The sequence below is a fragment of the Olea europaea genome, chromosome 12 (genome assembly GCF_002742605.1).
Source record: "Olea europaea var. sylvestris chromosome 12, O_europaea_v1, whole genome shotgun sequence".
NCBI classification, from domain to species: Eukaryota; Viridiplantae; Streptophyta; class Magnoliopsida; order Lamiales; family Oleaceae; genus Olea; species Olea europaea.
The window spans coordinates 22,614,281-22,626,904 of record NC_036248.1 but is presented as its reverse complement, the minus strand read 5'-3'; the positions used below and the strand labels follow the sequence as shown (position 1 = coordinate 22,626,904).

General features: G+C 38.8%; 2 protein-coding genes and 1 pseudogene across 2 annotated transcripts; 2 read left to right on the top strand and 1 right to left on the bottom strand.

Moving 5' to 3' along the window:
* The first annotated feature begins 294 nt into the window (after positions 1-294).
* Positions 295-4,254, top strand: LOC111406790 (annotated as a pseudogene).
* A 3,264-nt stretch (positions 4,255-7,518) lies between these two features.
* Positions 7,519-8,520, top strand: LOC111406789. Its single transcript, XM_023036164.1, has 3 exons — positions 7,519-7,774; positions 7,883-8,064; positions 8,173-8,520. Exons 1-3 carry the CDS (start codon positions 7,519-7,521, stop codon positions 8,518-8,520), a joined length of 786 nt encoding a protein of 261 aa, XP_022891932.1.
* Positions 8,521-10,812: 2,292 nt separating this feature from the next.
* Positions 10,813-11,702, bottom strand: LOC111406788. Its single transcript, XM_023036163.1, has 4 exons — positions 11,558-11,702; positions 11,339-11,483; positions 11,133-11,255; positions 10,813-11,052 (listed from the first exon to the last, which is right to left on the bottom strand). The coding sequence occupies exons 1-4, from the start codon at positions 11,692-11,694 to the stop codon at positions 10,858-10,860; spliced, it is 600 nt and encodes a 199-aa protein (XP_022891931.1). The 5' UTR covers positions 11,695-11,702; the 3' UTR covers positions 10,813-10,857.
* Between the last annotated feature and the right edge of the window lie 922 nt (positions 11,703-12,624).

Here is a 12,624-nt window from a genome sequence, read left to right as displayed (position 1 = left end):
ATGAGGAAACGAAGTTGTACCAAGAGGAGGTTTATAATGCGGTTATTTTGTTCCAGTTATGAGAAGAATTGGTACCAAGTTCATTTCTACATCATCATGAGGAAGGAAATTCCTTGCTTGACTTGTTGCGAATGTCTCTTTTCTGCAACTTGAGAATAGATTGACATTCTTGGTGATTCTTTCTTTGGATTTCATTAATTAAGCATTCATACGTCATTCATATCTGAGATATGAATATGGTGCATAATCTTGTGGTATAATGTAAGCTGAAGCTACGTTTTCTACACAGCCACAATGGAAGCAAAACCCTCTTTGTCTATTGGAAGATCAGGTCCAAAACAAATTAGTAACTTTGGTTTCTGGGACTATGTTGTCTTCTTTTCCTATTCAGCAGGTTTCCAGGAGAGGGAACTCATTAAACATTCTCCAGATGTGAATGTCTTCTCACTGATAAATATGAATAGACAGAATGGTGCTTTGACTTCTGACTGGAATGAGCTTCTTGCCGATGCAAGTATTGCAGATCCAGAACCAAAAGTTGATGCTATTTTCTTTATGCATCCACTGAAGAGTTCCTTATTACATATTCTTTTGATGTACATTAATCCACTGAAGTGTTCCTTATTACATATTTTTTTGGAGTTTAATAGAGAAAATGAAAATTGACTGGGTTCTTGTTCCTTGTTCTGTTAATGCAGGATATCATATGTCCAATCTGTCAACAATTTTTTCAACGCAGCAGCCCAATAAACAGTCTGACCCACACCTGGAGTAACTTGCACAGCTGTTACTCAATCATCTTCTGCAAATTGTGCTCAAACCAAGAAGCGAATGCATTGGACACCAGAACTTTATGAAGCCTCTGTGGAGGCAGTCAACAAGATTGTTGGAAGTGAAAGTAATTCTTCCTTTACCACTTAAAAGTCATTTTGTGTGAAATATCAGGCAACCATTCACATTACTCATTCTATTATTGACCATAGGAGCCAGTCCAAAGGGTGTCCTGAAGCTAATAAAAGTTGCAGGTTTGTTGTATTCTTGTGTCATGACCTTTTTCTTAACCTGCATTGGTGGTTTTTCCTGAACTGCAGAAATACCTAACAGCTAGATACAAACCAGAGGCAACAGAAAGGCGTGCATCAATAATTTTTATGTAATGTGATTTATTTAGTTTCATATTGCAGTCGACGCTCTAATATTCAGAAACAACTCCATTTTATGTGCTGAAGTTAATAATTCTTGTTGACAGTAACTAATGCCACTCTTTGAAAATGCCTTTTGTAGTTCTATTTATTAGAATTGTCATTATGACAAATTTCGATACATCTATGAGCTAACTAACTATCTATCTATACACATACCCCTAGAGACTCCAATGCACATAGATATTGTCATATAATAAACTAGATAGTGAATTTCAGATGCTTAAAGTTAGAATTGAATATATTTCAATTCATATTTTTATGTTGCTACAATACTAAGCCCCTGTTTGAGCCCCATTATCTCACATTACATTACATTATTTGCAAATTTCAATGTGAAACGTGGGCCCCACCACCGGACAATTTAGACATCAATCTTATAGCACCTAAATTTGTGCAGCACAAAATTACCACTTTGTCCTCCCAAATACTCCTACTAGTTGCCGCAATTATGGACTTGAATTTTCCATACAAGACAAACAACAGCAAATGACAAATGTGGGGAGAATTCTGTCCTTTTGGCCCAAATGATCACTTCAAAAAATGGGAATTCTGCAAAGTGATAAATGAGTTTACAGAGGTGGCTCCCACCTAAGTAAAAAAAGTGGGTTGAAAATTGATTGAAAATGTAATTTAATGTGAGTTAATGGGGCTCAAACAGGAGCTAAAAAATATATATTTGCAAGCTTTAGGTATCAGCACTATGGCTTTCAACCTAAATGGTTTCAATTTTGAACCATTCTGTAGCAATTCATTTATTTTCAAACCAACCCATTTGATTTTGATAGTTTCTGCGATTCCACGGACTATACCTAAAAACTTTCCCTTCTAACACTTGAACTTCAATGCATTGCTTACACCATGAACAAATCTATCTTTCAGACTGTCTCACTTAGCTTAATCATGAACAGAACTCCTTCAATAATGTTTCTGGTTCATGATTGTCATTGACTTTAGAATATGCTACATGTTATGCTCCACATGAAGGGTAATCTTTGTTGCCACTTCAGAAACTTATTTTATTTCGTTTGCAGAATCTTCAGAAAAACCGACCTCTATTGAAGATCTATCATCTCAAGACATGAAAACGTTACTTCTTTTACTTAAGTTCATGTCTTGTAGTTAATGTGATTTTTGGAGTTCAATAATCATTAGTATCTGAACCTCTGGGCACGATATTTAATATTTTCAATGTTACTTTTAGTTTATATATGTTCCATTTAATTGACCTCCTCTTCTGATTCTCTGGCTTTGCACGTGTATGTGGGATGATGTACTTCATTTTCTAAACTCAACTTCTTTTAATTTTATGAATGGAGATGTGCCTTGTTTCTTTTTTCTATTAAACTATTATATGCCTTACCTTATGCCACCAGTGACCAAACAATTCGACAACTAAACTTCATACCCTTCCTCTATTGTTTTTCTTCTCCCAGTTATTCTTGTAGAATAACAGGGATGATTGGCAGATATTAGTCTCTCTTAGAATTTTACAAGAGAATAGGATTAGAAAACCATCAATTTCTAATTGAAATTGAAGGAGGATGGTAATGATCTATGACTATGAAACAGAATTAGACATTTTGGTAAAGTAGTTTGTTAGCAACTTATGGATGTCTGTTGTGCTAAAGTTGCATAATATTTGCAAACACGTCAGCAGATGGAAGATTTATGAGTGACTCGTGTGTGTGGACAATCTGGAACTAGCAAATATATTGTGGATTCAATGAGAATGGTGAAACTTGTCAAATTTTGAACGTTTAATATCTTAGAAAAGTCGCAAGGATGGATACAATTAGAACTGAGCTGAGTTTCCTTTCAGTTTTTTATTTTCTATTTGTTCTGCTGCTGACTGTGCACGCCTCTGGTTTTCAAATAGGGCATTGAGAACTCAAATGGAAGTCCAAAAGAAGCTTCATGAGCAGCTTGAGGTATGAATTCACGTGGCGTATTGGTTTTAACTTGAAGGTGGCATATAATATAGGTTAAGCCATATATCACGTTCCTAAGTCTTATGTGACTAATGCAAAATCTAATATTTGATACATAACATAAGCAGATTATTAATGCTTCTTGCAGCAATAGAGAAATATATACTAATGCTGTCTTGTATTATTGCTACGTTTGACAATTTGCTGAGGGATCTTGCTTTTGTGGACAGCATCGTAGTAAAAAATCTTTTACGGGTGGCACAGTTACTGTCTTGTTTGATAAGTTCCCTAGCATCAAGTTTGCAGCTTTTTGAAAGTGCTGTGGCTTAGCCGATATTTTGCAACTGGCCTTTTAATTTATATATTCAAAGGCAAACTAGGGATTAAAATTCTGAGTGTGACCTTAGCAGTTTCTGGTTATTCCATTCATACATTATTTTCTAATTATTCTTCTACAGATTTAAAGAAATCTGCAGCTTCGAATTGAAGAACAATGGCGTTACCGTCAGATGATGTTTGAGAAGCAGTGCAAGTCAGGCTTGGACTTGCTCAAGGGGACTTCATCTGCAACTGAGAACCCTTTAAAGGATTTCATGGATGCAGTGGGAAATGCTGCCTCCAAAGATGATTCAGGATTAAAAATTGACAGTAGCGAAACAAACGGGAAATCATCTAATGTATCCACAGGGAAAAATTCATCAGATGTGGGAGAGTAACATAAAGCCCATGAGCCTGAAGTAGTTGGAAATTGTGAAGCAAGTGTAGTTGACGAGTCCAATTTGTCACCATCCAAGCGTGCTGAAGTGCATGGTTAGGTTGTCTAAACCCTTGTTCACACTGAATTGATAAGGAGCTCTAGAACTCAGGAGTCCCTAGGATGGATTCTTATGGGCATTGGCTTATGTTCTCCTCAACTTTTAGCTTATAAGCAATTTTCGTTTTTATTTTTTTGACCGTCTTATACTTGGATTCCTTTGACATTTGTTTGAGCATATGAAATGCTGAGGAATTTTAGCTTGAAAATGAAGCCACCTTTTTGCTCCATGGTTTGTGTTATGATCTTTGTGAGAGTTTAGCTTTGTACTTATGACCTATTATTCATCAAAAATCTGATCTTAATATCCAACAGCCCACTTATCGTTTAGTTTTAATTCTATATTAGTCTAATAGAGTGGTTGGAGATGGTTGCAGATGATTCCATATTTTTCATCCGTGCTAAATTATCAAATTGCTAGACGTTACTTCATCTATTATCACTTTATGAGTCAGCCTCCGGTCCTCGGTTCACATAGATCATTGATTACTTCTAGTCCGAATGTACATAGTGAGTAGTGGGTCCTTGTCCAATTGCTCCTCGGACTCCCCTTTATAAAATCCTACAATGTATATGTGGGGATACTCCCCACTGTGGCCATGAATAAAGGCTGGACATTTTTTACGATTGTGAGGATATTATTGTATTGGCAATTCTATAGACAAAGGACTAATATGAAAGTTGGAAAAGTGAAGGACTCAATTGAAATGTTGTATAGATGAAATATGTAACTTAGGTTTCAAGTTTGGAACGAGGAGGAAAGAACCGCTAGAGTTGCGCTAGCCTATAGTCCGTCTGATGCTCGAAAGGAAAAAAAATAGAAACATTGTCGCCCAGCTCTCGCTTGAGTGACACACCAGTTGATTGCCTATCGCTAGCCTGCACTCAAGAGACATTATTACGCGTACAACCCTAGTTCGTGTTTTTCAAGAGTTTTTTATCTGGCCTATGCTACCTCATTGCATTCTACTATCTATATCCAAGCCCTAATATTTTTTTTAATACATGCAACCCTAGTTCGCACTCAAGCGACATTGCCTGTCGCTAGCCTACGCTCAAGCCACATTGTTATGGGGGTACTTTTTAAAATAGCTTGGTCAAACAACCAAATTTTCATTTTGACCATTTTTTTTTTGTATTCACCACATTGGCCTATTGTCATTAAAAAGACAATTCTACCCTTATTCATGTTTAATAATTACAAAAGTATATCAATTGTTTAAAAGACAATAATACCCTTAATAGTTTAAATAAATTCTGTTACTTCCATACGTAAATTTCAAAATCAGTTTTGGTTTATCAGTTTCTCCAATACAGTAAAAAAGAATTTTTTCCTTCCATCTGCTAAAATATTGAAATCTCCCAAAATTATCAAAGGTTCAAGAAAGAAACAATACTCACAGTCGGCACTGAAAATTGGTAAGTGTAAATACGTATTTTGAATTTTGTTTTAGTTAAGTTTACTGTTTGAATCTGTACATTAATTATTTTGAGAAAGGCAGATAAATTTTACAGTATTTAAACACAGATTTATAATTTTTTTATAGCAAAAACAACAAAAAAATTCATCTCTGTATGCATATATTTTACAGGAAAAATTTATAGGTGTCTGTAAAATAAATATTTAAACATTATTTCGTTGAAAAAGGGAAAAAATAAAAAATTAGAGCGTAAATTTCAGATGAAACGGACGAAAAAAGTTGGGCCAAATGTTTCCAGCCGGCCCAGTTGTCGGGTCCGGCTGGAAACAGCCGGCTGTTTCCAGCCGGCCCAGTTATCCGGGCCGCTGGAAACAGCCTGCTGTTTCCAGCCGGCTGTTCCCAGCCGGCCCAGCCCTTTTTTTTCCTTCAGATTTTAGAATTTATTTGTTCATTAATATATGTTTATTGAAATAAATATTAATGAATATTTAAATAGTAATTGAAATAAATATTTTTGAAACAATTAAAATAATTAATGAATTATTTAAAGTATTAAATTAAATTAAATATGAAATGAACAATTTAAAAAATTATATATTAATTCCTTATTTTTAATTTGTGGCAGATATGGTATCAGCATGTGTCCCAATTTGTTACTTTGGTGAATTTCAAATGAATGAAAATGCTCAGTGGGAATGGAAATGAACGAGTGAATGAGATAGGGTTAAAGCAATTTTTATAACAAGGAGTACATCGTTCACAGAAATGTACAGCGATATACAAAACATGCTTAACGTCGATCCCTCTCAGTACGATATGGAATTGGGATTTTTGTTTCATAAGCATTCAACCATTTCAATTCCACCTATGAAAGTTACTTCTGAAGTGGAAATGAAACATCTAATTAAATTGAATCAAGGCCGGAAGTCGACTCCTATTTGCGTAACTTTATTGGGGAAGAATGTCCACGAGGGGGAACACGAAATTTCAAATGAAGAGAATCGTAATGTAAATGATGTTTGGGATACAATTCAGATTGTTCGTGAAGATGATGTGGTTATTCCCGAGACCATTGCTACTCACCATGGTCACACTGTTACGCACAGAATTTCATCGATAATTGAAGACAACGAGAATGAAAATGCATTTACAAACGAGGATTTAATTGTTTTATCTCGTAGGAGACATGAGTCGGGTGGGAGCTCGCAGGCCGGACCTAGTACACGGTCCTCTAATTGTTCGCGTGTAGTTCCCGATGATGAAGATGTATATGTCGAGCAACTATTTGAATCAAAGAAAGAATTGCAAGAAGCTATGCACCGGATTGCTTTAAAACATAACTTCGAGTTTAAAGTGAAGAAATCAAACAAGTCGTTATACACAATTATCTGCGTTGACGACAGTTGCCATTGGCGTTTGCGAGCGACTAAGATGGACACGAATGAGTTATTTGTAGTCCGTAAGTATGCACGGGAACATACTTGCGAAGTGAGTATTCGTCGAAATGACCATAGGCAGGCCTGATCATGGTTCATTGGTCGAGAAATAATGCACAAGTTCCAGGATCCACGAACGATCTACAGACCTTCGGACATCATTAATGATGTTCGACGTGAGTACGGGGTGGTCATGAGCTATCAGAAGGCTTGGAAGGCTAAAGAATGTGCATTGGAGGATTTGATGGGTTCGGCTGAGGAGAGTTATGCTAAATTAGCCAGGTATTTCATTGTTTAAGTGTTTATTTCTTTGTTATAGTAAATTTTAATTATTTAATTTCAATTGTTTATTTATATGTAATTAATTATTTAATTGAATTGTTTATTTTTCTGTTCATTTAATATTTAATATATTATCTAAATTATGATTATTTTTATTTACATTGGCCAGGTATTGCTATAACATGGGAAGAATTAATACTGGGTCGGCATTTTTTTTGAGAACGATGACGAAAATCGCTTCAGATATTTCTTTATGGCCCTTGGACAATGTGTTCGAGGATTTCGAAATGCAATGCGAACCTTAATCTTAGTCGACGGTACAACCCTTAAGGCGAGATACGGGGGCAAGTTGATTATTGCAACATGCCAAGATGCGAACATCCAAATTTACCCTCTTGCGTTCGGCTAGTCGACGGAGAAAATGATGTAGCAATGAGTTGGTTTTTCACGAAGTTGAGGGAAGTAATTGGAGATGTCGAAAATCTTGCATTCGTAACCGATCGAGGGCAGTCAATAATAAATGGTATCGCCGAAGTCTTCCCCGAGGCACATCATGGTTATTGTATGTACCATATACAGGGAAACCTGAAGACCAGGTATCGAGGCAATGGCGTCGTTGCGTTGTTTAGGAGAGCTGCAGAGGCTTACAGTTTTGAAGAGTTTGATAAGTTCATGGTCGAAATAGACAGTAAATCGCATGCTGCATGGGAGTATCTAACAGAGATGGGGATTGAACATTGGGCACGATCACATTTTCCAGGACGTCGATACAACATGATGACGTCGAACAATGCAGAGTCGCCTAACGATTTATTCAAGAAAGATCGAGAGTTACCAATTCTTGCAATGATTGAGAACATTCATGACAAGTTACAACAGTGGTTTCATGATCGACATGAGGAATCACAGAGCTGTGCAAGTGTGCTAACCCCGGCTCAAGAAGATAAGCTCTTCAAGACTCTAGATGTGGCAAGAAAGGTATATGTAGAACCACTGGATCAATTTCGCTTCTCCGTGAGATGTGCACGTAATTTCGGATACATTGTGGACTTGAATGATAACACGTGCACGTGTAGACGGTTTCAGTTGGAGAGTTTTCCATGTACACATGCAGTGGCAGTGGCTATGCATAGAGGATTACCACCACACACCTTATGCAGTGTGTATTACATGACTGATTATTGGAGAGCAGCATATGCGGAAACAATATTTCCTGTACCAAATGAAGTCGAGTGGGAAGTGCCCGACCACATTCTCCCACTGAATAACTTGTTGCCACCAGCAGTTGGACCACGTACTCCTGGACGTACACGTACGTCTAGAATACCATCTACCGGAGAGTTTCCCCAGCCTCGTAGGTGCGGTGCAACAGGGCATACTAGAAGATATTGTACAAGTCAGATTCCTCTACATGACAATGTAACGGATGTGTAATTTTAATAACTATTGGCAATGTAATTATTTATAACATTGACGTTAATTATTTATGCATATTATTTATGCGAATTATTAGATTTAGTATTTTTTTCAAACATTTCATTCATTACATTCATTTGTTATGCATATTATTTATGTTAATTATTTGAAATCGAAACTTTTTCTAGAAACTGCATTATACGGTAGGCTACATTGTAAAATAAATATTTAAATATTACATATGCAATCAACATTTTACAATTTTTTCGTAATTACAAATAAATGAATGAATTGTACAATGTTTAAATAAATGTAAAAATATGTACAATTATTTACGGATCCCCATTAAATTCAAATAAATCACATGCTAGTTTATTTCTCCAATTTTGTATCCATGCCTGGTTGATTGCATCAACCTTATGTGCCACACTCAAAAATTCTATGTACTTGATGACGAATATGCCGCAATCACCCCTACAATTAAACAATGTTATATTAGCACATCGAAAATTAGTTAGAAACTAAGATGTAAATGACAGAAAGAAAATTACAAACACTTACGATATTTGTTGCCTTGTCGTCGTCGTGTTCCGCACAGTGGCCAATCTGTCTTGTGCAGTGATGTTCGCTCGTCTAGCCATCATGGGAACGATCACAGACAGCGACTCTAGATTTTGCTCGAGCTGGCCTTGTGTCAGGCATGAATGATCGGGGTCGTACACATACATCGTGGAGTCAGCGAATACGATTTCCACTGCAATGTAGTGATGATTCAGACATACTCGTACGTACATATGCGTACAGCCATCCCATGGCTTCCCACCGACACTCGGCCACATCCCTACGACCCATTCCATCATATATTCCGGCACCGTGTACTCGCCACCCATAGCCTGGAACGACTGATACTCAATGTCAACGGCACGGATGAACTCGATGTTCAATATGAGTCTGTCAGGAATGTTGAACGATTTTGGATGTCTTTCAGCACGATCCCGTAGCAAATCCATGCTCAAGTCGATGTGCTACATCAAGAAACACCAATAAAGAAAGGAGTTAATCTATGAATTTCATTCAAAAAAATTGTTTTCGAACGTACATAATAAATAACAATATTTTCAGTACATATACATCGTCGGCGAGCCAAGCCCCCGAAGTGGTGATGTCGTGGAACCACTTGTAAGCATTTGAGATCGTCTTCTCAGCAATCGTGCGGCTGGCCCTGAAAAAATAAGAACAGAATTTTTAGTTATATGAAGTATACATGTGTCAGCGTCTGCGTACTATAGTAATTACATAAAATACAAAACTGACCCAGGCTGCAGTGCTCTCCACTCTGTCTCAAAGGCTTTCCACTTGGCGTGGTCCACCTCCCTGAATAAATTCGGGTGCGTCCCGTCGACGAACCTTCTCCTCTTCGCCTCCGCGGTAAAGGGAGAAAAAACATACTGTGATGGCACCCTTAGCCTCTTGCCGACCACCCGCTCCTCATGTGCCTCGGGAATCTCCATCTCCCCAGCCATCGGGACGACCCCCTCGCCCGCTGTCGGGACCACCTCCTCCGACACAAAGACCACGACCGGCGAGTCTGGCATCTTCTCAGGTACCACCTCCACCTCCGGTACCCTCTCCTCCTCCGGTGCCCCCTCGACATCCCCGGGTATCCCGTGCACGGGTACCACCTCCAGCTCCAGTACCCTATCCTCCTCCGGTGCCCCCTCGACATCCCCGGGTATCCCCTGCACGGGTACCACCTCCACCTCCGATGCCCCCTCGACGTCCTCGGGGATCCCCTGCACGGGCACCCCCACCTCCGATACCACCTCCACCTCCATCTCCGGTACCCTCTCCTCCTCGGGTACCCCCTCCACGTCCTCAGGTATATCCTGCGCGGGCATCCCCTCCACCATAGGTATCCTCTCTCGCTCCTCCATCCCCATCGTGTCATCTAAAAATGAATCAAGTGCAGCAACTGATGGCCACGATGAGTCAACATACCCCATCTGACCCACTCCCCCCTGATAACCACCGACCCCTCCGTCACCCCCTCCGTCCCGATAGTGACCTGTCCCTCCGCTACCTCCTCCATCTCGATAATCGCTCGTCCCACGCAGGCCTGCTATGTCACCCCGTATCGCTGCAACCTCAGCATGGAGGTCTCCTAACCCAGCTCGTAACATCGCAACATCATATCGTAACTGTGCCATGTCCCCGAGCTCAGCTCGTAGTGTCACGACATTACCCCGTAACTCTGCCATGTCTCCTCTCATCTCCATCAGGAGGTCGAACAAATCAATCGTCAGGAGGCGATACTGGACGGCCCTCCTGAAAAAATAACTATTACAAATGAATAACCTAACAAATAAAATAAAACGACAATCGAAGAATTATTTTTAAGTAACATACTCTATCTCGATCAACGCTGGACTCAGGCATCTGAACCTCTGGCGTAGCTGGACGTGATCTTCTCAGCGGAGGTGACATCCTCGCTGAACGTCCTCTCGTCGGTGGAGGTGATATCCTCAACGGAGGTAATACTGAACGATCCTCCTGAAAAAATAAATATTACAAGTGAGGCACTTAATTACAAGATCGAAGCGATATTCAATAAATCCTGCACAGTGACATACCCTATCTCGATCCATCCTGGACTCAGGCATCTGATCGTCATGCGCAGTACGAAGAGGCAATTCGCGAATATAAAACTGACTCTCCTCCTCGATCGATGGTGCCAACTCAGTGAGAACTTCAAGCTGTCATTTTCATATGTCACAGTTAATGACTATGTATTCAGATTATAAAAGGACGTACGACATAAATAGCAATTGTATAATACGTACCTCAGGATCGTCGAGAAGAGCCGATAACTGTCTGGCAAGCGGCTTGTCTTGTGCTCGCCAGTGATGCATCCGAGGATACCGTGTCTCTCCTCTCCTCGCATACCGACTGGCCAAGATAGGGACAGTCTCGTACACCCATATCTGAAACAATTAGAATTATTATGTATAGAATTCAATAAAAAAAGTGTAGGTAATTCATTAACTTAAACATATACCTGCAGCGCCAACGGCAGTCCATATGCATCGTACTTGCGCTCGAGCTTATCCCCCTTTGGCATTGAAAACCCCCTCCTAAACACGCGTAATGTATCAAGAAAACATCTCCAACCCCATGGGTAGTTGTTGAAGGCATCAATATCTTCAACAATCTCCAAATGAAAAATGTCAATCGATGTCTTCTTGTGATGACACCGGAGTATGTTCTCGATGATAAGCACCAATCCTAACTTCAACCTATCAGACATCCGATCACATCTCCTTAATGCATCTCCTAGCTGTGCTAGAGTAACCGTCGTCTGTCCATGAAAATATTCGTTCAACAGCCTCCTGTTCCTCGGAACACAGGCCCTCGCCTCTGCATCATCCGTACATCGCAGTCCAGTGACGAGAGCAAACTCAAATATAGAGAACGTGGCTACCTTGCCCCCAAGATCAAAATGGAAGGCGTCTCCGTCAACTGGCTTCAGCAAGCGACATAATAGGGCATCGAGCAACTGCCCAGACCACTGTACGTCACGCAACGAATACAATGGTCATAAGCATAATCGACGTAATATATCTGCGTGATCGTCGTCCAGCAAATCCAATACCAAAGCGAAGCTGGTAAAGTTACAATTCGAGGTAACTTTACCAGGGATCTGTCTGACAGCGTCGTCCAGATGATATTCCATCCTACAAAATTTCAAATATTAGGACCCTATGCAAATAACATTCGATAAACAAAAATTTTAAAAAATATATAGTAACACACTGCTACTAAATGCAATAATCAATCGATAACGGAATAAACAAAATGAACGTACATTATTATTTAATTATTTCTTTAATTATTTTACTATCACTTATTTTGATATTTTAATTGCTTATTTTAATTTTTTTTTCTAACAATTAATTTAGTTATTTATTTTTAATGAAGTTTTAAAACTTATTTTAATTATTTACAAATGTTTAATTATGTATTTAAATTCTTTATATATATCTTATTTAATATTTCATTTTTTAAAATTAATTTAGTAACACTTGTTTTTAAATGCTTATTTTAATATTTTAATTATTTTTCTAA